This window comes from Phyllostomus discolor, chromosome X, assembly GCF_004126475.2.
Source record: "Phyllostomus discolor isolate MPI-MPIP mPhyDis1 chromosome X, mPhyDis1.pri.v3, whole genome shotgun sequence".
NCBI lineage: Eukaryota > Metazoa > Chordata > Mammalia > Chiroptera > Phyllostomidae > Phyllostomus > Phyllostomus discolor.
Genome location: NC_050198.1, coordinates 94,083,681 through 94,108,609, shown reverse-complemented (window position 1 = coordinate 94,108,609; position 24,929 = coordinate 94,083,681). Strand labels below are relative to the sequence as shown.

At 37.2% G+C, this 24,929-nt stretch overlaps 1 protein-coding gene across 3 annotated transcripts in view; it reads right to left on the bottom strand.

The window, feature by feature from the left end:
- Positions 1-2,561: 2,561 nt before the first annotated feature.
- PHKA1 (phosphorylase kinase regulatory subunit alpha 1) overlaps positions 2,562-24,929 on the bottom strand; it is a 129,776-nt gene continuing 107,408 nt past the window's right edge. For 2 of the 3 annotated variants that reach the window (XM_036016781.1, XM_036016780.1), the window contains exons 21-31: positions 23,378-23,534; positions 22,824-22,903; positions 21,238-21,316; positions 20,975-21,104; positions 18,299-18,400; positions 17,081-17,194; positions 14,627-14,679; positions 10,738-10,908; positions 8,362-8,415; positions 6,350-6,550; positions 4,833-5,158 (exon numbers count right to left, since the gene is read on the bottom strand). In XM_036016781.1, the coding sequence (XP_035872674.1) occupies positions 4,985-5,158; positions 6,350-6,550; positions 8,362-8,415; positions 10,738-10,908; positions 14,627-14,679; positions 17,081-17,194; positions 18,299-18,400; positions 20,975-21,104; positions 21,238-21,316; positions 22,824-22,903; positions 23,378-23,534 (1,315 nt within the window). In that variant the 3' untranslated portion in view covers positions 4,833-4,984. Of the gene's footprint in view, positions 5,159-6,349; positions 6,551-8,361; positions 8,416-10,737; positions 10,909-14,626; positions 14,680-17,080; positions 17,195-18,298; positions 18,401-20,974; positions 21,105-21,237; positions 21,317-22,823; positions 22,904-23,377; positions 23,535-24,929 lie in introns of all 3 variants that reach the window. The other variant, XM_036016779.1, reaches the window with a different exon arrangement.

Genomic DNA, 24,929 nt, shown 5'->3' with positions numbered 1-24,929 from the left:
AAAGAAAAAAAAAAGAAAGAAAAGAAAAAAAAACCCAACCAGATGTCACTTTTTAAAACCTACCCCACACTATGGTGAGAATCTTTGAGGTAGGAAGAGTATAATTTGGAGGAATGCCTGTTTGTGGGGCTTTGCAGGAGAAAGAGATGCCAGAAAGGAGACCAAAAAGGAATAGTTTGGAGAGAACAAGTATAGTACAGTTTCATAGAAATCGAGGGATGAGAGGTTACATGGGAGAGGTAGTAAGAATGTCATGCATTGTGAGAGTCAAAGAATCCTTGTGCCATTAGGAGCTCACTGGTGCTCTATGAAGAAAATGAGAGGTAAAGGAGGAAGCCAGATTAGGGGTTCAGGAGTGAGGCCAACCCTGTGAAGTGTAGTTTCCTCTTTGAAGAAATGTGAATGTAGAAGGAAAGAGTTAGTGTATCAGCCTGGGGGCATGTCACAGCCCAGGAATGTGGTTTTTTTTTTAAGATAAGGGAGAAATGCACATATACCCAGAGGGGAAGGAGTCTCTGGAGCTATATGAGCTGACTGAAAGGCAAGATTATGACAGGTGGGCAATAGAAGGAGAAAATGGGACTTGTCCTGGACCTTACAGTTTGGCCAAGCAACACCCTAAAATCTGGACTCTAATCAGATGACATGAAACAAGATTGTTTTATGTGTTCTTTCAGATCTAGGAATCAAACAGGTAGCTGACAATTCAACATTGGAACTTTGCTTTTAAACTGGAAACTCTCAATTGGTATACAATGTAGCAAGATGATTCAATTACGGTGAAAACTATATCGGTGCAGGAGGCTCTGAAATTGGCAACAGTATTACTGTAGCAAATCTCACAGGGAGGCTGGACCCTTGTTTATGATTAAGACAGAGTACAAACCATGCCACGAGTCCCTAGCTTCAATTTTCCACATGCTTAATACCCATGTGGTCCTTAAGTTGGGAAGAAAATCCTTCCCAAAGCACTGGATTTGCAGTCAAAGGACTTGGGGTCAGGGAAGTAGCATAAACCATGGCTCCAAAATGTCCCTGTGTGGCGACACTGAGCAAATTCCTTGACTGACTTGACTCAACCATTGCTACTAAAGGTAGTTTTTGAACCAGCAACGTCAGGTCCGGCTTGCCACTTTTGGTGACCTCACTTGCCTTTACTTGCGTGCAGGCAGATGGGAAAGGAATGCAATAAAAAGGCACCCACCCATTTGTCCACATTCTTTTGTGCATTCCCCAATCTTCCTTAATTGTACTTAACAGACTGACCCCTGTTGTCACACCACTTTCTAGTGTCTTTTGTGAACTCTATAGAGTCAGAGTGCTTGAGCTAGTAAGCTCTACCACGTACTACCTGTTTGATCTGGAAAAATTTGCTTAAAGGATCAGTGCCTCAGTCCTTGCTCGGTGCCCATATAACAATGTCTGGTGTTATGCCAAATAGTCCATACTTTGGGGGAAAGTCTCCCCCTGTTGTTGTCTTCATCCCAATACCACGACTGCATGAGTATTGCCAGTGGTTTGCGAATAGGTCCCTGGCTTTTAGGCCTAACACCTTGAAAGAAATCAGACTTTTGCTAAATATAGGGTGACCATATAATCTAAACTGGGGCACTTTTGAGAGTGACAGAGAGTACTGTTAATAATTATGTCTGGACAACAGGCATAAATAAGGACTGTCCTGGGAAAACCAAGCCCTAAGTTTACTCAAGTTTAATAAGAAATGAAGACTAAATGTGGAAAACACTGCATCTCCACTGCATTAGTACAGGTACTAGGTCTTGGTAAGTGAAAAAGGATGGTAAAGCCCCTGGCTGGTATAGCTCAGTGGATTGAATGCAAGCTGTGAACCAAAGGGTCACCAGTTGTATTTCCAGTCAGGGCAAACGCTTGTTACAGGCCAGGTCCCCAGTAGGGAGCCCTTGTGAGGCAACCACACATTAGTGTTTCTCTTCCTCTCTTTCTCCCTCCCTTCCCCTCTCTCTGAAAATAAACAAATCTTAAAAAAAAAAGGATGGTAAAGATTTTGTGAGCTGTGGCTAAAAACAATTTTTACCACACCAGCTGCATAAAAATTCCACAATGTACTGTAGTGAAACCTAATTAAACAGGATGGGACTGTAGCAACTTGTTCATCCTTGCTGGGTAAACCCTCTTTTGTTACACAAAATGCTAATGCATAGTATAAACAAGATTCTGCCGAATATTTATAATACTTAAGAGAACAAATTGTCCTTAGTACCTTCCAGTAGAGCAGAAGCACCATTTGCACACAACTGTTAATGCTGAGTAAAAATCAGTCTTATTCATTAATCAGAACAGGTTTCCTAAAGACATCAATAAACCCAATATATTTATCAAATGGTAAAACTGCATTTCTTTACATATATAATGTTATATAATATATAATACATGCTTTTATATATATTTATATTATTCTCCTTTGACCCAATTAATGCGCTTTGAATGTTCTGTATAACTAGAGTACATAAAATAAGAACCATGAAATAAACCCCAATCACAAAAAATACATATTACGCTTTACACATTGGCACCAGACATGATTTAATTGGAAATTCTATTTTTATTCTATTTTGAAAACAAGTGCTTTTTAAAACCCAACATGTCTTTTAGTCTCACATGTTTAAAATGAGTAAAATACAAATCGAGTTTTCTAAAGAGTTGATTTAAAAGTGAAGCACAGTGATAGAGGGCAGCAGAGTGCTCACTAGACAGCTGAGTAAACCCAGAGAAATGCAGCTGTGGGTGTCAGATCAGGCAGATGAGTGTGCGAGGGAGTGGTGATTTTCACCAGCAGATGCACTTACTCCCCCTGGTGGAGTATACTTGCAGCTAGTGAAAACAAAACACATTTTCAGGACAGGTTGTAAATTACCTTTTAAGTGACTGGAAATTCATGTAAGCAGGAAGCTACTTACTTTGTGTTTCCATTTGCTCTAAGGGAGATACTGAAAAGATGGGCCAATCTCTCTTTGCTCCTATCCATTTTCTATCCCTCTACTCTGCTCTCTTATTCATGTGTACTCATAACATTGTCACTGGTTCTAGGAATTAGAGTCCCCCATCTCCATCCCCATTCTTGGAGAAACACCTGAAAAAATCTGAAGGAAAAGAAGGGATTGGAGTAGGAAGTTTTCTGAGTGCAAACAGAAAAATTAGTAGAGCATTTCCATGTAAAGTGCTACGGGCTAAATGTGTCCCTCCAAAATTCTTATGTGGAACCTTTAAGCCCTAATGTCCTGGTAGTTGAAGGTGGGGCCTTTTTCAGAGCTAATGAGGATTAGATGAAGTCATGAGTGTGGAGTCTCCATGACAGGATCAATATCCCTATAAGAAGAGAAGGAGACCACAGCTCTGTATTGGCACTATGTGAAGACACAGCAAGAAGGCAGTTATCTGCAAACCAGGAAGCACACCCTCACTAGACACTGAACCTGCTGGTACCTTGACTTTGGACCTCTCAGTCTCCAGAACTGTGGGAAATAAATGTTTGTTGTTTAACCCACCTATGGTTTTTGTTATAGCAGCCCCAACTAACACAGAAAGTTAGAAGAAACAATCTTCAAATAAGGCTACCTAAATACAGGACCTGGGAAGAGGACTTCACAATTTCTTCCACTACATTTCCTGTGTCAGTCTGAGGCCATAGTCACTCTCGAACCCCCCACAACAAGCAACATTCATATTTACATACTTACTTAGTCTGTCAAATGTAGATACAGATGTACAGGCACATAAAGGTACTTATATTCAGAAAACTTCCCATGTATGCTTAGACACACACAAATGCAGGTGTGTACAAGAAACAAATATATGCTCACAGATAGCAAGATATACACCAACACTAGAATCAGGAGGTGAGAATGTAAGTGAAAAAGTTTAAGAATAGATGGGAGGGCAGGGAAATGGGGGTGGGGTGGATGCTGTAGAAAGCAAGTGGGTGGGGTGAGACGGAGATCAGGTGAATGAACACCAGGAGCCTCCTAAGAACACTGTAGCCTCCTGTGGAGTGCTCAGGAAACCATCCATAGACTGGAGTGCTGGATTCTTGTTTGCCAAAGACAGAGGCTTCAATTAGCCTCTGTTTTGTGCCAGCCCACCCTTTAGAGGCCAGGATTAGGTGCACAAGGCTTTCTTCAGGGCACCTCTGATTCTCTTTATGGCTCCCTAGGGATAATACACTACGCAGGCATCTTCTCTTCTGCCCCCTTTATCTCTGCAATTGTGTTCCTGGCTTCATTTCTCTGGGTTATTCTGCTACAAATCCATCTCTGAGTCCCAGAGATCTTCATAAAATGTGATTTTAAATGTTAATACACAATTCCTGAACTATACACACTGGACTTGCATTTTTTTTTATATTTCACCAGAGGTTGAGTAGAAATTATGTGTGCAGATACAGAAAAGGCAAAAGCAGAAACAATAATTCTACATAGAAAGCTTTTCACTCAGTGCGAGGCAACATGTGAGTAAAGAAGGAAAGTATAATCCGCTACTCTCTTTTTCCAAGAAAAGGCACTTAGGATAGATATTTGCAATTCATAGAAGCATAAAGTTCAACATTTTAGGGTTTTACTCACTTGAAGCACCCAAAGCACCCACCACTCATTCACATAAGGAAACCACACATAAGAAAACCCAAACTTGAAGAATAAGTTAATATTAATACCTGCTCCATAAATAGGAGTTAGAAAACTGAATGTGTCACAGGTCTAGGCAATAAAAACACATGCAAACTTTAGTGAAACATGAAAGAATGAAGGCCCACAATGAAGAGCCTGAGTGAGCAAGGGTTCACTTCTTCTAAGGCAGTTAGTTTCTCAGAGAAGTTCTCTCTTCTTGGGAGTGACAAGTTGGAAGGGGGCAGGGTGGGAGTGATCAGGCCTTCTCATTTCAGTTCCATGCACAATCAACCGAGGCAGGAACCAGCTGTCAAAAGGCTCCTAGTAGCCAGGGCCCAAAGGCCTCATTGCATGGCACAGATGCTGTGGGGCAGGAACTCCTGCACGTAGGTGGCGGCTGCCTTGGAGAGGTAGGTCATGGTGCCAAACCTGCCACTGGGTGCACTGTCATACAGAAGAGTACAGATGCCAGATGCAGGATCCTTTGCCAACATGGTATCATCTGCGCCGAGGGCTTTCTGTTTGGTTTTTAAGGGTGGGAGGACACAGAGGAAAGGAAAAATTACTAATCCTACTAATTCAAGTCCTGATTAGGGTAGCTCAGAGCCTCCTTCCCATCACCAACTAGTTGGATCTTAGGCTGCTTAGCCAAGAAAGGATCCAGGTTATACACCAAGCAGTGAATATGAGATTGTATACATGCATATTTCACTAGATCCAAAAAAACATATGGAATTCTGTTTAAAGTATTAATTGCTTAGAACTTTTTAAAGATAAATTGTTAATTAAATGAATTGTGCCTATTAAAATTCAAATGTTAATACTTACAAATCACCCTAGAAGGACTTTGGTCTGAATCTAATCCTACTGATTTCATTTCTGTATTATTTTATATATCTTACATGTGATCATTGTTTCTTTCTAAGTTGACTTAATTTGAATAGACCATAAGCTTTCCAAACTAGAGTCTATGTTTAAAAGGAATCATTACATTTTCTGATACATAAACTAACTTCAATCCAGAATATTTAAAATTAGGACTGTCCTAGCAAATCTTGGATACTTTTCATTTCTTCTGCATTCTCCCACAGCGCCTAATAGAATGAAACACCTATTGCACATTTTGGAGATTTTCCTATTGACAACAGTGCATGTCCTTCACCTTATGTGTTACTACTCCTAATCTAGAACACATGTGCAAAGCTTTCAATAAATAGTTTACATTTTAAAATATATGGTTAATTTCCTGGAAGAAAATTTATTAAGAAAGTAAGACAAATGTAGAATTAAAGAAGGTTCACTTTAATATTTTCCTATAGGTAAACAGCAAAAGCAAAACGAAACCAAAACTAAAATGAAATCTCCTTAATGGTCAGGAAGGATATGACATCCATTATTAGTCTCTTATTAAGTCCTTATCACAACTGAAAGTAGTATGATAAGAAGTTTGAAATATGAGGAAAAGCATAAAAGCTTCCTGAGTTCCAGGCAGCTTTACGATCTAACCCAGCCACAAAACCCATGGTGAAAGGCAGGTCACCTCATAGCCTACTTCCTTTGCAATCAGCTCTGAGCCACTACACCAGAGGCCCAGAAAAGAGCTATGAGGAAGAAGGCACAAGAAAGTGACCTTGACTTCATGAACAGCTCTGAATGTAGTCAGGTGAGTGCCAGACATTCCCCTTTGAAGAAACAACAGGTTTGCCTACCTGTTCTTGAAGGAACAAGTCATTGGCAATATGAACTATTTTTTCCACAGCAATGATGCTCCCGATACTTTGAATTTCAATATCTGCCATCATGGTGAGGACAAGGATGGCTTCAACCAGGAGTTGCCGGTATTCTGGCTGAGGTACACGATTTAGGACAGACTCCACATGAACAGAGAATTTAATCTCTCCTGGAGTCATCTGTGATAGAGAAAGAAAATCACTTGTGAAGAAGCCATCATCAGAAAACACCAATCACCTATTCTGAAAGGCAGTAAAAACACTACCCAAGAGCACTGCTTCAACATCCTCTAAAGTGATTGAGTACATTGGTCCCCCACTTTTGGAAGGCAATCTGACATTGCCTGATGTGTTGTAAAAATTTCAATGCCCTCTAACCCAAAATCCTATTTCTGGGAGTTCATCCTAACAAAATAATTCAAAGAGGGAAAAAAAACCCCTTAGGTACCACAGTGTTTATAGCAGCATTAATCATAAGTTCAAAACTAGAAGTAACCTAACATGGAAATGGCTGTGTAAATAATGGCATATTATGCCATTGAAGCAACTTCAAGAGTTTTTATAGAGTCATTTAAAAGAATAAATATGATGATTGTTGATAAAAGAAATATCTAAGAAGAACTTAAAATCATATATACATGATGGTTAGAGGTAGGTAAAACATTAATATCCTGTTAGGTTAAAATGAGCATGAAACATTAAAGTAATTTTAGGATGGAAGGGGTTGCAGAATCATTTCTGGCAAAACTGTATTGACTATACAGTTTAGGGTGGCAATGTACATTTGGAATTTCAAAACCTGGGTTCAAGTTTTCGCTCCATCAATTACTAGTTCTGTAACCTTGCATAATTGATCTAAATTTGTTTCCTTACTTTATATATATATATATATATTTTTATTTTAATTGTTGTTGCAGTATAATTTTCTATCTTTTACTCCCATCCCAACCCACCCACCCAGCCCTCCCCTCCTCCCTCCCATTTCCACCCGCCCCTAGTTTTTATCCATGTGTCCTTTATACTTCTTCCTGTAAACCCTTCCCCTTATTTTAAATCAGGAACTACAATCCCTTCCTTACCTATCTCATGTAGTTGTGTTGAAGATCAAATTAAATAATGTGTGAAGGTGCTTTGAAGACTCTTAAAGGTACCATTCAGTTGTGTATTATTATTAATTCTATTAACATTTCAATATTGCTTAAAGGCAGAGAAAGCACAAATAGGTGCACGGTGTTCGTTATTACAGGAAAGACCTATAGGCAAGAGTGAAGCTTTGAAGCACAGCAGCAGCTTTCTGTATCTGCCTCTCTAGACATTATCTGTAACCATTCCAGTGTTTTTGAGAATTTTCTACTGTCCAATCTTACTATTTCTAGCTTGCTAATTCTAACTCCTGTGCTGATTTTGCATATAAGTTATTTCTTTAAAATTTCCATATGATTGGGCAAAAAGTGAAATATTAAAGCACCTGATAATGTATGTCTGTGGTTCACAGCCATGTTTTCCAACCATGAGTCATCCTAAGGACTTTTTTTTTAAAGTACAGATGCTCAGACCCCATCCCTGGAAACTATAATACACTAAATTGGAGATGAGAGCTCAGGTTACTATGACAAAGAGCTAAGGACTAGTGGTTTATGATCTACAAGCATCCTGCTAGAGAAGGGTAGGGATGAGAAGGATGGGGACATGAGCAGTCATTCATTGTTAGGTTTTGATCTTGACTGACTTCTCTAGCTCAGGCCACACTGACATAAATTAGCCCAATGTGATCATTAAAAGAAGCCGTCCTTCTATAACTAATGTGATACCTAATTGTTCCCTAATATACCTGTTCTATTTTTTTAAAAAAATTCTCTTCTCTCTTCAAATGCATTTCCTGTTCAGTTGATTTATAAAAGAATAGATCTGTTTTTCTGAAAAGTGATCACTGAAACACTTTAGCCAGACAAGCTATCAATCACATAAATGTAAAACACACTGAATCTTACCTCTCTAGTGGTTGAAGAGGGAAGAACAAAACCTTCCACAGAAAGTCCATGACACTGCAAAACAGCAAAAACATGTTGTCGGTAAGATATGCTGACAACTGGGAGGCTGTAAGGGGACACTTAGTATTTGTAAGTGTGCTTCACAGAGTAGACGCTGGGTAATCACAGGCCAGGGAAAGGCCCTGCAGCTCAAGTGTCCTTGCCACATGGTTGTGGCAGGGTTGTGATTACCACATGGCAAGAAGCAGGGTTAGACTACAGGAGACCAAAGATTCATCCTCTGCGTAGGAGAGTGCACGGGATAGGGAAGGTCTACCTTTGGAGACAGCCTGGCCCCAAAGATTCAGAGACTACGTGGGAAAATACCATGCTCAGTCCCACAGCCAACACAAATAAGCTTTCACAAAGGTTTTTAGGCTGAAGAAAAAAACTCAAGATACATATCTAATGGACACGTACAGTTAACTACATTTTCTAGTGAAACACCCCCCATCAGTGCTCCTGATTCTCTCACCCTGCTCTACTTCTTCTGTAGTTCTTGTCATATTTTAACACTTTACAACTTACTTATTTATTGTGTTTGTTATTTAATGTTTGTCTCTCCCTAGGAGAATGTAAGTTCCATAAGGTCAGAGACTGTTGTCTGTTTTGTTCTTTGCTGTACCTAGTGCACAACAGATGTTCAAGAAATGCTATATGAATGAAGGAATATTTTATCTTTCCCTTTGCCATTAGCTCAATTACTAAGAAGTCATGAGATTTAATGACTTGCCATTTTAGATTTTAAATAAACCAAGACATTATATACTAAACCACAGATGAAGATTTCAATCCAATAGATTTATTGACTCTGCCAGACACTTCTATCCCGTATTCCATAAGCCAAAAACAGTCTTTGTACAGACGATTACTAGCCTTCAAATGTATGTGCACAGTGATTATGTTACAGTCATACTCTGAAAAGAATGGAATAAAAAAACAGAGGGCATTTGTTTTTCCTTTTAGGTCAGGATTCCAAGTCCAGGTTTTCTTCTGCCACAAAAATACCCAATGTTCTCTGTAAAGGACACATGGACAAATAATGGTGGGGGGGTAGAAATGGGAGGGAGGTGGGGAGGGCTGGGGTGTTGGTCTGGGGTGGGGTGAAAAGGCAGAAAACTGTACTTGAACAACAATAAAAAAATCTTTGTTACTCTCACGGTAAGGCAAAAATTGTGGTTGTGGTGAAGACTTTCACTCAGAATAAATTTTATTCCTGGAAAAAAATACTCAATCTTCCTAGCCAGACTTAAATTTTCCTTCTCTTAGATTTTCACAGCCTCATGGTTTTACACCTGTATCATAACACATTTTGGATTTTCATTATAGCGGCTAATTAAGATAACTACGGACTAAACTCCTTAGTGACAAGAAGAGGTACCTTCTATGGTATTTGGAGTAGAGCAGTACCTACCCCACATGTGAAATTGAATTTCTATAACCCAGGTATAACTGAAGAGGTAAAGTACATATCTATCACCACTGTGCTATGGAAGTTAGATAAAAGGAAAGTAAGTTTTAGGTACTATTTAAAAGGAAGATTGCCAGAACTGATGATAGCCTAAGGAATCAACTTCCACCTTTCCAAAAGATCACATGATTCTGTCTACAGAAGAATATTAATGTACTAAGGGGATACATAACTTAAGTCTTGGATGAAGTATTCTTCTGGTCCTTGCCAAAGGCTATGAAGCAAAAAGTAGCACCTGAGAGACTATGAATGAGATTTCTGAATTGAGTACAGCGGTCTTCTTGGCCCTCTAAATCTGTCACAAACAATGGTATGATGTATCCTTAAATGTCTTTGGCAAACTAAGCCTTTGACAGAAAAACAAAATTGGCCACACCAACAAAGTCTTTGGGCTATTAACATCACTATGAATTTGTATTTATTTAATAGTTTCCCAAGAAAAACACAGGTGAGAGCTTCTCATGCAAACTCCTTACATGCTGCAGTTATTTTACTATTGTGACATTTCATTATTAACAGCATATTGCTACAAATAACATTTCCACTGTACAATAGCTACAAAGAGAGTAAGGTATTTATCACCAAATTCAACTGTATCACAATGTCCAGCTGTGGCCAAAGGTGGAGAAATGATTTCTGAAATCTAATTTGCAAACAACACCATAGCAACAACAGTGGAAAGATAGTACATTATCAATAATATAAAAAATAAAAAATCCACTCTCATTTTTGTTTTCTTCTAGGTTTTGTCTTCTAGCATTTGACTTCTCTATAATTGCAGTGATGTCAGTCATATCATATGAACCAAGGAGAATGAGGAATTCAAGGGGAAGAACAAAGAGGCATCTGCAACGTGTTATGCTCACCTTCTGCAAAACTTTCCATACTTTTTGATAAAATCCAATTGGGACTCTGTTCAGTGCTCCATCCAACCTTCTTCGGCGTTGCCATTGACCTTGACGATTATCTTTAAATGTCTGTAGATCATGTGCACTAGTAAAAAACCCACTACTTGGAGTCATAGAACTTCCAGGTGACTTGGGAGGAAAGAATATAAATCAAAAGTTATCTCTGTTCTTCTGATAAAGTATTACAACACAGTGAATAATAAACACTCTGCAGAATTATAAACCACACATTAAATGTAGTACCCAAGATAAAGAGGTTATAGTGAAGCTAGTAGACTTATGAGGAGCTAGCAATGTAAACCTTTTAGAAAGCAATCTAGTGATTCGTAAGAAGAGCCATAAAAATATTAACACATGAAAGGTTGTCAGCTGTCTCTTTCCCTGGTTATCTATTAAACTTGTTGCTGGTCTACAGCTTAGTTTGTTGAAATCATAAACTGTAACACAGCCTCAATCAATTTAAAAGAATTGAAACCAGAGAAAGTATGTTCCCTGACTACAATGACATCAAATTAGAAACCAAAAACAGAAGAAAATTTTGGAAAGAAATTTGGGAAGGAAATTTATAAATATGTGGAAATTAGAAAACACACCCCTAAATAACCAGTGGGTTAAGAAAGAAATCACAAGGAAAATTAGACAATCCTCTAAGATGAATGAAAATGAAAATACAACATAACAAGACTTATAGCAACTTATCAATGCTTCTCACATTGATATTTCTCTCTTCTTTCTCCCTCCCTCCCCCTCTCTCTAAAAATAAATAAAATCTTTTTAAAAATTGATCTACAGTTTGAAAGCAATCCTTATCAAAATTCCAACTGGGTTACCTGCAGAAACTGATGAGTTTATCCTGAAATTCAAAAAGAAACTCAAGGGGCCATGATAGTAATTGAATGTTAAAAAAGAAGACTCAAGTTGATTTACAACTGCCAATTTCAAATGTTACTACAAATCTATAATAAAGATTGTGTCTTATAAGCATAGGCTAGGGATATAGATCAATAAAATTTAGTTGGGAATTCTGAAACAAACCATTATATTTTTGTCAATTAATTTTAAACTAGGGTGCTAAGAAAATTTAATGGGGGTAAACATGATTTTTTCAAGTAACAGTGCTAGAAAAATTGGATATTCACATGCATAAGAATGAAGTTGGACCCCTCTACCTCACACCATACACAAAAATGTCAGTCAAGATGGGTTATTGTACAGAAAGTAGTTAATATAGCAGGCCGAAAGTGCTATTTTTGAAAAGGCCTGCTTACATGATTGGCCCCTGACTGGCATTTGGAAACCTGCATTTTGGGAGGGTTCCTACCATTCCCAGAACTTATAACAGTGGCTGATTGTGCCTAAACTGTTTATGCAAACACTATGGTTTCTGTTGAACACTTGCTTTCCCTCTGGGAGTCTGGAGTTTTGGTATGTGCCAGGCAGAGGCTGTTTATGTGAGCAGCCCCCAGTAAAAATTCTGGGTGCTGCATCTTTAAATGGGCTTCCTTAGTTGGCAATATTGTATACATGTCACAACTCATTTGCTGGGGGAATTAAGCACATCCTGCATGAATCTACTGAAAGAGTACCCTGGAAGTTGGTGCCTGTTTTCCCTGGACTTTATCCAATTCACCCTTTCCCTTTGCTGATTTTGCTTTGCATCTTTTTGCTGTAATAAATCATAGCTATGAGTATGACTATATGCTTAGTCCTGTAAGTCCTCCTAGTGAATCATCAAACCTGGGAGTGATGATTCACAAACCTAATTTTAAGAGCTAAAACTATAAAACTCTAAAAACAACAAAAAATAGGAATAAATCTTTGTGGCCTGGGGTTTGGAATGCCTTCTTGGATATGACACTAAAAGAAAAAATTCATAAATTGGACATCATCAAAATTAAAAACTTCTGTTTTTCAAATGACACTATCAAGAAAATAATTCAGTGGTTGATGTTCTCTAGGGGCTGGGGAAGAAATGAAAGTGAAAAGGCAACCCACAGAATGAAAGAAAATATTTTCCCTTCTCATATCTGATATGGAATATGTACCCAGAATATTAAAGAACTCAACAATAAAAAGACAAGCAGCCCAATTAACAAATGGGAAAAGGATCTGAATAGAAATTTCTCCAAGGAAGATAAATGACCAATAGGTACATGAATAGATGCTCAATATCATAAACCATTAGGGAAATGCAAATCAAAACCACAATGAGATACCACTGCACACCCACTAAAATGGCTAGAATCAAAAAGACAAAAAATAATAAGGGCTGGTGAGGATGTGAGGAAATTGGAACTCACCAAAATTACTGGTGGGAATGTAAAATGGTGCAGCTACTTTGGAAAACATTTTGTCAGTTTCTCAGAATGCTAAACATAGTTACCAAATAACCCAGAATTTCCACTCTTAGGTATACATGCAAGGGAAATGAAAACATATGTCCACATAAAAACTTGTACATAAAGGTTTATAGCAGCATTACTCCTAATACCCAAAAAACCAGAAACAATCCAGTCATCCCTCAACTGATGAATGGATAAATAAAATGTGGCATGTACTGATATTTTATTCATCAACACGAAAGAATGAAGTACTGATACATGTGACAACATAATGAACTTTGAAAAACTATAAGTAAAGAATGAAATACATTGGGGAAAGTGGTTCTTTGGGAGTTTAGATTCAGAAATAAACATAGAATAGAAAAAAGATAATAGAAACACTTACGAGAAAAACACTCCTCACATTTTAATTTGGGCCAAATGCTTATATTACCCACCATCACTAACTAAAACAGAAAAGTACTCCAAGACATTTGTATTGGCCAGTGACTATCACACTAATAATGTACTAAGTAGATGAACTGCCATTTGATTTATCTTCATTGTCTTTGTCTCTATCATCAGGATCCTAGGCTGCTGATCCTTTACAGGTCAACCCACAAAGAGTATTCAGACTATTTTCTGAAACCAAACAGCAATAGTTTTGAGTTTTCAGATTAACTTCTGCATGCCTCTGTCCTCTGTTATTAATATACATATGACAGAATTGGCCAAATCTTACTATATGCTAATTCATTACAGGGTATTTGGTTAAAGTCAATAGAAATATCAATATTGTTTCCAATAGTTTTTCCATTTTTTGTTTGCTTGTCATCTGGCCTTAATCTCTTCAGCCTAAGAGATCTGAAATTATAGGCCAGTATGAATCATTGATTTAAACCAAGGAAATTTAATCAAAGATCAGTTTTCCAAACTTTTAGCCTTCATGAGAGCAAGGACCACATCTGGGTTGTTTTTTTTTTTCATTCTATTTCCAGTGCCTGGAATGAATTTGGCACTCATTTAATATTTACTAAATGAATCAATAATCAGAATAGCTCATCCAGTGGTTTTCAAAATTGAAATTGCATCAGAATCACCTAGAAAGATTATTAAAATGTAGACTACAGGGCCTCCCCCTCCCCAGACTTCCTGATTCAGTAGGCTTAGGGTGGGGGCCATGATTTTACATTTCTAACAAGTTCCCAGGGGATGCTGATGCTATCTAGTACAATGCCTGGTGCATAGTAGGCATGCAATTAATTATTAATTGAAGAATACATGAAAAAAAATGCTTATAAAATTTAATTTTGTTTTCTGAAATGGAAAAAAGGCTGGAGTTGAACCCCCTTTCTTGCCTTTTTGGGAAACTGAAAGATTTCACATACATACATAAAACTCATTGATATTTTAGTTTTGAATTCATTTTGTTTTTCTTTTCAATCAATCACTATATGTCATAATTTATATAATAGTATATTCAAAGCACTTGTGAATGGCATATAATACAAGATAATAACAGTTACCAAAAAAGTCGGTGACATCAAATCTCCACCCAGGGTGTGACCACCATTGGACTACAAAAAAAAAAATTGAGAAAATACAATTTTAAAAGGCATGAAGCTAAGCAACCATTACTGCATTTTTAAGTTTTATTAGTAGAGTAAAATTACAGATTATTCAAGTAATTAGCCAGCATGTTACTTAAAAAGCTCATGAAATCACCTTACTGTAGAAGTCATGGTAAAAAGTAAAACAAAAGTATCTGAAAAATATTTTTCCATAAGAAAAGAGGGCATTGGTGAGTGGTAGAGAAAAGGGTTTAGAACAATACAAAATGCAAGACAAGGAGGTGATGATAGAAATCAATATTTAGAAATAAGAAAGTAATAACCCTGGCCAGTATGTCTCGGTTGGAACATTGTCTAGTAAACCAAGAAGTTTTGGGTTGGATTCCCAGTAAGGGCACATGTCTAGGTTGGGGTTTGATCCCCACTCAACTCCCATCAGGGTACACGGTAGAGGCAACCAATCGCTGTTTCTCTTGCACATCAATGTTTCTCTTCGTCTCCCTCCTTCTCTCCTGAGTATCAATAAGCATATCCTCAGGTAAGGATAAGAAAAATTTAAAAATATATATAACAAAAAAAGTAATAAAAATTTATGGCTCTCCATAGTCTAAATTACAGTCCTAAAGATTTTGGCTTTCTGGAAGTGCTATAGGTAGTGAATGCGTAAAAAAAAAAAAAGAAGAAGAATTAAGGTGATATGGCTGGGTAGGTTAAGTCCTTAATATCTTATTAACCTAGCTGGGAACATGGGCTTCAAGTTTTAAATATATAATGGACTTGTAAGTAATACTGTGTGACTATAAACAACTATAAAATGTTTAGCAAATCACTTTCAATGAAAACAAGAATTGTTTACCAACAATGTCAGCTTAACTCTTCAGCATAAAATTTAATTCTTTCACTTTTCAGATAGGAAAATGTTCAGATTATCTAAATTACCAGGGACAAACCCTGTAAAGTGAACATTTTTCTATCACAAGGTCCACTCTTATTCCATTGTGTAATATAAATGTGAAAGACTATCTGATAAGTGTTCTTGCTCTTGCATAATGTAAAAGAGAAAGGGTATCCGATAAGTATACTCAAATTAAATTTACTTCAAATTACACTTCAAGCATTGGCTCATTCTTTTTCTAAGTGGTTTCTGACTCCTAAAAACAATGTTCTATCTTGCCTATCTTTTTCTATATGAGTTTAAATTGTGCAAGCTAGCATAAATTTATTTTTAAAGCATGAGGAGTATATTTATGATTTTCACAAAAAAGTACTACTACGAGAGATCAAATACCTTCTCAACTTCAACTTTAAAAATCACATGATTTCCCAGAGTTTAGAAAGACACTTTGGAACTTTGTGTTAATGATTTCTTTGTATAATACAATCACTCATCTATTCTCATCTGCAGGAAAAAGTAAGAGGCTACAATATGGTGTTTGTTGACTCCCACCAACTTCTAAACTAATTTAAATGTTTTTCCTCTTTATGTGTCCACAACACCTTTAATATACCTCTATCAAAGCAATGATAAAAATCTAATGTCAGGACAATACCTGAAAACAGATTTTTTTAAAAGGCCCTCACCTAATTGGTATTCTCTCCAGTATCATTTTTTTTTTAATTTTTTTATTCATGTTGGAATACAGTTGTATCCTTTAGCACACCACCACTTTCTCCCACCCTACCCACCCCCACCTTCCACCCTCATATCTTTTTTAAAGGGAAGAAATCCAAGTCTAGTTTCATAAAGAAAATTAATTCCAAAATTACATGTCGATCCTAACAAGAGGAACTCCAAGTTTTAATATCTTGCTATCAGAAAAAAATTAGTTTTCTCCTAGAATTATCAAAACAGTTTGGTCCATAAAAGGAAAGCTATCTACAAAACAATTGCTATAAAAGAGAATCAAACAAGCTACTGTGTAGCTCATCATCTTATTTGTTAAAAGGCCATGACCTAGCCTTGGCTGGCGTAGCTCAGTGGATTGAGCGCGGGCCGTGAACCAAAGCATTGCAGGTTAAATTCCCAGTCAGGGCACATGCCTGGGTTGCAGGCCACGGCCCCCAGCAACCGCACATTGATGTTTTTCTCTCTCTCTTTCTCCTTCCCTTCCCTCTCTAAAAATAAATAAATAAAATATTTTTAAAAATCTTAAAAAAAAAAGGGCCATGACCTCATGCATGTTATGTAGAATTAAAGGCAGGTTAAACTATGTTAAAGGATCCTTAGTTGTTCCACCTGACTCTCAGTTTACATAGACAGTCTATAAAATTCCACTTGAAAAACATGTGGCTCAAATTAAACTCAGAATATGAAATAAAATACATAATCCCAGTAAAGCCTGATTCCAAAAGAATGTTCTCAAAGATGACAATAACTCAGCTTCTCTCCCAAATAGTATCTTACCTGCTGCTTCATCTCACTTTTTAACTGCATGATTCCACTTCGTTCAGTTTTGGTTGCTCCAACAGCACCAACCTCATGGATAGAAATGGCAGGGCTGATATTTGAATCACTGCGACGCACTATATGGCATGACAGATTAAAGACAGAGAGCATAATCAGGTTCAATTTTTTTTCTCCATTGCATTTAAAAGACTTAGGATACATGTCCTCCTTTTACGTTAGTTAAAAACAACTATAACCTTGTTACTCTAAGTGTGGTCTATGGACCAGCAGCATCAGCATCACCTAGGAGCTTCTTAATAGAATCTTAGGCCTCACTCCTGACCTTTGATCCAGAATCAAAGTCTGCATTTTGGCAAGATTCCCAGGTGCACAGTAAGGTTTGATGGGCACTGCTTTAAACCTTTCTTTTACCAATCTAAGTTCTGGAATCCATCTATGTGACATTATATATTTACTTATCCTAAGCCTAAAAGTTGAACATGGAAGATAACCTTTTTCATTTGTTCTGATGTTTTAGGTACTCAATGCCAAACACCACTGCCAAACCACCAAATGCAGATAAAAGATTCATTTGTGATGGACCCCTAGATTACTTTAATTTAAAGGTGAAACAATAGCCCTGGCTGGTGTGGCTCAGTGGATTGAGTACCAGCCTGCAAACCAAAGAGTCGCTGGTTCAATTCCCCGTCAGGGCATATGCCCCAGTTGTGGGCCAGATCCCCAGTAGGGGGCATGCGAGAGGCAACCACACACAGATGTTTCTCTCCCTCTCTCTCCTTCCCTCCCCTCTTTCTGAAAGTAAATAAATAAAATCTTTAAAGGTAAAAGATTACATCAGATGTACTGTAGCAGCTACACACACTCATGTGCACACAACACTGTACATGCTACTGAATTCCTTCCAACTGGAATACAGGAAAGTTGTAGATTACATGAGTTGTTTGTTGTCCGAAAGTAGAGACTTCAATTTATGGTAATTTACAGTTCAAAACAAAACATGATAGTAATCTATTTAGTTGATATTATCATTTAAGGGAAAAAAATGAGACATACAGTGGTTCCCAAATCTTGTTCCAGGGGGCTGCTTTTAAGTGTTTCATATGTTGGGGTTCTATTTATTTGGAAGAATAAGGTTCTTCTCATAAAAGAAAAACATTGTAAAATCCATGAGATACTTAAAACAAACACTCTGAAATAGAAATGCAGTTATTCAACCTTACCGCTTCGTTCTACTCCAAACTCCTGGCCACTGAGAATATGATGCAGGAGGTTCTTCATGGCTGAAGGACTGAGATTCATCAGGCTGTCTGTGGCTTCCTCAGCTAGTCAGCAGAAATGTTAGGACAGAAATATTTCTTTTTTGATTTTATTTTTGATTTTTAAATTTTATTTTAATCATTGTTCAAATACAGTTTTCTGCCTTTTACTCCCATTCCAGCCCACCCATCCATCCCTCCACACTTCCCTCCCATTCCTCCCCACTTCCCTCCCATTACCACCCTCCCCCTAGTTTTTGTCCATGTGTCCTTTAAATTTGTTCCTGTAAACCCTTCCCATTGTCCCCTGAAATTTCCTCTTCTCTCCCCTCTGGTCACTGTCAGCCAGGACAGAGATATTTCTAATTGGCCTGCCACACCCACCCTCTTTTTCTCTATTTCTTTGTTGCTTAGAATTTCTGAGTCACTTGATTGAAAGAATAAAATAACAAAAAACATTTCTGGTATCATACTGTGTGGTTATTAACACTGTAGCAGATTTATAATAAATTAAGGGCTGACTACCCAGTTTATGGATTAACCAAGTCCCTGATTTCTTTTTCACACCCATCTGTGCCATTAGGGTACTCAGTAGGATCTTTATTTGCAGGTGGGAAGAATGAAAGGAGAACAATGGAACTGGAAGCCAGTCAGAGAAAGGCAATGACTGTATATATGCAGATGAACTAAAATAACTGAAACTTCTCAGCCTGAAAATACAGAGACTTAAAAGACAATAGATATGAATCCATGAAATGATAAAGAATATTAAGAAGATAACTTAAACCTGTTCATTAACATCAGGCACTTACTAAGAATTTTCTACAGGTAGGTAATGATTATAAGCAATGTTAGTTGCTTAAAATGGTACTTGACCTTGAAAGGCTGACTAATTATTTGGGAGAGATCGGACATGTAAGCAACATAAAAAAAAATCATGCTGAGTGTCAAATGAGGGTTGATTAAATTAGTGGGAAGGACTGTTGAAGTAAGAGGTAGAGGCCAGAGTGTTGAGGATATTGAATATCAGACTCAGGGATCAATCTTGACTTTATCCTATAATAAATAAATAGGTATGGTTTTGATGAATCCACAGGAAAGAAGATCCACAGCAGGTACTCATGGAAAAGTGAAAAATGTTTGGGAGTTTATCCCTCATTGAGATTTATTACTGAATAATCAGACCCTCATAAGACTCCCTTGATACCATAGCTAGACAATACATCATATATGTATGTAATAACACATGTTATCTGCATCAATGTGCTAAACTAGAAATCATTTGGAATCAGGCAGACTTGGACTCAATTTCTACTATTTGCTAGTTATATAATTTTCAGCAAGTTAGTTATTGAAGCTTTCTGAGTTTGTTTCCTTATCAACAGAAGTGGTACAAAAATACCTTCTCCAGAGGGTTGTTGTCAGGATTAAAGGAGATAATGTATGTAAATATAAAGCAAAAAGTAGAAGTGTCTGGCATATGGTAGGTATAAAATACTCATTAGCTCTCTTCCTTTAAAGGTTATTGAAATATAAATTATCCATGTAAGTTAGGTTAGACTCCAACTGATAAATTATGTACGTGTTAACAGCTCAATTAAAATCCTTTTAGGGAAATTTAACTGAAAAAAAAAAGGTTAACATTGAGTTTAGCAACTGTGATTTTGTTTTTGTATGCAATCCCTACTTGTTGCCATTCTTGTTGAAATAAAACAAATACCAATGGCAAAAATAGTCATGCCACAGGGGTCCCCTTTCCTCCCTCACACTTTATACAATTCTGTTCAACAGCTTAAAAGAGAGTCTTGTTAGATAAATATTAACAGAAACATTGCCTTCCTTTGTTCATTCCTGATGTTGACTACACAGAATAGTGACACTATGATCAAATTGATGTGGTGACTTAATCTGGTGTCCAGAAGCTGCACTCACTTACTGAATCAGAACCAAACCCAGTCTTGTTTTAATTGTTGACACTATTACAGATGTCCCCCATTGCACCCCCTTGGCTCCCCTCCACCCAGAACCCCCCAACCCTTCCTTCACCACATTTTTGTCTGTGTCCATGGGCTATGCATATATGCACACATGTTCTTTAGCTAATCTCTTCCAGTCCCCACGCCCCCTGCCCTCTGAGATCTGTCAGTGTCTTCCATGTATCCATGTCTCTGGTTTTATTTTGTTCATCAGTTATATTTTATTCATTAGATTCCACATATGAAGAGTAAGACAAATACCATATGATGTCACATGTGGAATCTAAAAAACCTAGTCTTGCGGCAGAGGGGAGTCGTGAGGGGAATGGAGATGACTATACTTGAACAACAATAAAAAATACATAAATGAAAAATGAAGTCTTTCACACTGAGGTTCCACATACACTAGGAATTAGGAGGGATGTAGTCATTGGGAGTGCAGAGCTCCCAAGAAGTGGAGTTTTGAAGTTGCAGAACTAATTAAACTTGTTCTAATATCAGCCCCTTTACTTGTATAGAGATTCACTAACCTGGAAACACTTTGCTATATGCAGTTATTGAGCTACTGATAAAAATGTTTTAGTTTTCTTTTTCTTCTGATGCCAAACTCAACAGACTCACATTAAAAGTGAATTCTGCCTAAAATGGATACTAAATTGAATACCTGAGCATCGAAGGGACTGAGCCAGTTCTGTTGCCATAACTTGTATGATCAGACCAATTCGAAGTCGAAACATTTCAGCAAAAAGGCCAGGCTGAGTTCGCATATACATGGCTAGATATACCATTATTTCCTGTGCAGGGAATGGATATAGGCAAAAATTATGGCCCAGGCATCACAAGGTCAATTTTGTGGTCAATTGCCAGATCAACTGAAAACAAGCTTAAAATATCAATCACCAGATTAGGCTTTATAATTCTACTCACCTGTGTCAGAATTGAAACGCTTATATCCCCTTCACTGGCTTCATCTATCAGCTGAGTAAGCACTTCATAGGGTAACGGTCTGAGGAAGAAGACAGTAAAGTAACACGAAATTCTGCAACTACTTAAGCCTACATATATTGAGAATATAAAAAAGCACCTCCCAAGTCCAAGTCACTCCCTCAATATTGCATCACTGCTGGTAGCATGCTGGTTCTTTCAGTCCTCAGAGTTCTTTGCCTCCCCAAACACTCTGGCCCATACCAACTCAAGAGGGCTCTGTTGTCACCTATCTAAACCTGGATTAAATTTCCTTTAGAAAATTTTATTTAAAACTCATTCTATGGTGTCCTTCCAGACTAGTCTTTCATGGGTAATTCTTAACATTTGATGAGTAACTATCATAGCTAGAAAGTAATAAACTAAATTTAAGTTGTGCCCTTTGGAAGCTTTTTTTTCCTTTGCAATTGCACCTTATAGAGTTATATAGACTTCTATAGTTTCATCAGTTTATATGCATGCACACACACACAGGTACAGAAACCTCCTTCCACACTTCTGACTCTCCTGTTGATACTAAGCACTCTTAGGGCATAGGGCATGGACCACACTATCTTCTTAGGGACTGCCTGCAGTACAGGCATACCTTGTTTTATTACACTTCATTGTATTGCACTTCACAGATACTGCATTTTTATCAACATTAAGGCAAGACCCTCCATCAGCAAAAAAGATTATGACTCACTAAAGGCTCAGATGATGGTTAGAATTTGTTAATGATATTTTTAAAATTAAGCTACATACATTTTTTAGACATAATGATATTGGATATTCAGTAGAATACAGTATAATGTAAACATAACTCTTATATGCACTGGGGAATCAAAAACTTCGTGTGACTCACTTTATTGAGACATTTGCTTTATTGTGGTGGTCTGGAGCTAAACCTCAATATCTCGAAGGTATGACTGTAGTCACGAAATTAATCTGATTTGTGATAAAAGGTTCTATTTGCCAGGAGCAAGGTGTTATGGGTTAAATTATGTCCCCTCAAAGTTCATATGTTACATTCCTAACCCCTAGTACCTCAAAGTGTGACCTTATTTGGAGATGGTTACTGTGTGGGTCCTAATCCCATAGGACTGGTGTCTTTATATAAATGGGAAATCGGGACACAGAGACACACACACAGGGGGGAGAAATATAAAGAGCCATAGGGGGAAAACAACTGTCTATAAGACAAGGAGAGAGGCCTAGAACAAAATCCAAATAATAGCTGAATTTTTTGTGGGTGCTAATTCCAGTTGCCCAGCTTTTGCTTTTTGTTTTAATGAGAGGTTTGGGAAATTCAGCAAGAAAACATAAACAAAAACAAGAAAACCATCAAACAAAAAAAGCAAAATACATTTGAATACTACTCACTGTGAGTTTCCTCTGCCCTGTTATTATCAATATTCTCACGCTGAGAAGATCATACATGTAGGGCATTATTATCCATTGTCAAATTAGGGCAAGAGAATTGGGGGCAGTTCACACAACTGCCTAAAGACTAAGAGAAGGTTGATTAAACCAGTCAAAACCATACTCACTTAGAGATAGTCTTCTCTCGAGGTTCTGGAGGGAATCCCACTGTCAAATGTTTCTGATGGGAGAGAAGGTCTGTGCAGGCCTAAGGAGAGACAGCATAATAGCATTAGCCTTCCCATAGCACCTCAGATTTCCATGAAAATTAGTCTTTTCTGCCTAGAAGCCCTTGCTTTCCCTTAACTTAATGACACATTAAACTCTCTTTCTCAGGAAATATTATGAAGATCAGAAAAGGGATTTCTAAGAATGAACAATAAGGTATATTATCTCCTAAGAGGTAGGTACATTTAGCCTAGTGTAAATTCATTCTTAAGATCTACTGTAGCATTTTTGTAGTTTGCAACACCTCTATAAGTCTATAGTTTATATATGCTTCAGTATTATACATTTGACATTCACAAACAAAAAGCTAACTGAATATCAGAAAGTTTCTATGGGAAAGACAATATATCAAATGATTAAAGGCTATAGTTGCTTAAAAAACATTTATGGAAACTAATTTTTTTAAAAGTCCTCCATTTAGATTTGGTGTAAGTTTAAGGAGAATCTATAGTACCTCATCAAGTGCTTCCACCTTCTTTCTTAAGATTCCAGAGATGTATCGGATCAGACCCCAGTGACGGATTTCTCCAACGTTGCTATATAGCTCAGTAAGCAGCTCTCTGACTGTTGCACTCCCTTCATCATACAATCCAGTATCCCAGTCAGGTCCTCTGAAATGTTAAAGATAGGCCTACATTAACTGTAAGTAAAGCTGTCAGCAAACTCTTCTGTTTTAGTGTTAAAATGGGTATGCTTATTTTTTGATAAGCTTCTCTCAATAGGAAATAAATGTTACAATTTACTAAGACTCCTTATAAAACTATGATTAGTAGCCAGCCCCAGACGTCAAATACCTAGAAAAGAACAAGTCTTAGTCTCAGTTGTGTTTTGACAAAATGCATTCTTTTACCCTCTTCATGGGCTTCAATGGTGCTAAAAATAAAGTCAAAGATTTAATTTACTATTCAAAGTTCAGAAAGTACCCACTGAGGGAACTCATGAAATAAGAAGAATGTGTGCTTATTTTTAAAGGATATACACACACACACACATACACACATATATATTTGTAAAAATTACTATAACACAAATCAGCTGTTAAGTACCATAAACGATATATAAAGCACTATGAAATTGGGAATTTAATATATGATAAAGGTTGATTTTATTCATTAAATGATGTTAAGACAATGAAGTAGCCATCTGAAACAAAACTTGGATCCATGCCAGAATTCCAAAATATCAAACATGTAAATGTAAAAATACTAGAAAAAAAAGGTAAAACTATTTTATAAGTTTGGAGGCAAGAACACTTTTTAATTATGGACTATATACCAAGCCATAAAAGAAAAGATACATTTATATACATAAAACAACTAAATTCTTATTGCAAAAACCACTGTAAGCAAAGTCATCAGACAAATTTTTAACAGATAAAAATATTTGCAACCCATAGGCTAATTTCCATAACATATAAAGAATGCCAACAAATAGAAAAGAAAATAAAAAACAACACTTTAAGTTTGAAATGATCAAAATAAACATAAACAAATAAATAATATGAAAAGAAGTGCTATGATACCTCACATTTTGGGGTCTTTTTATTCCTAGAGATCAGAGAAAGTTTCATGGAGGTGATGGATAAACTAGGCTTTGATGGATAGCTAGAATTCTGACAAGAGATGGGGTATAGTAAGAGAGACTAGTTCAGGTAGAGGAAAAAACATGAGCCAAGGTGTGAAAGCAGTCATGTAGGGACTGTGCTTTGCATGGGATAAGTAGTAGCTTATTTTGGTGGGAGTATTCACATTGTGTAGGGGGAGCAATAGTAAAGGTTGAAAGTCACATCATGGAGGAGATGTAGATTTGGTCACTGATTCCCAATGGTAGTGGTGATGTTACAGGGGGAGACAAGGGATGAGGATGAGTTGTAGATGACACAATTTCAAGTCTTGGTGACTGAAAACATGATGATACCACTAGCAGGGTCAGGAAGTAGTAGCTTTCTGGTAAAGACAGTGAATTTGATTTTTAGGTATGTTAAATAAGAAGACATATAAAAATAA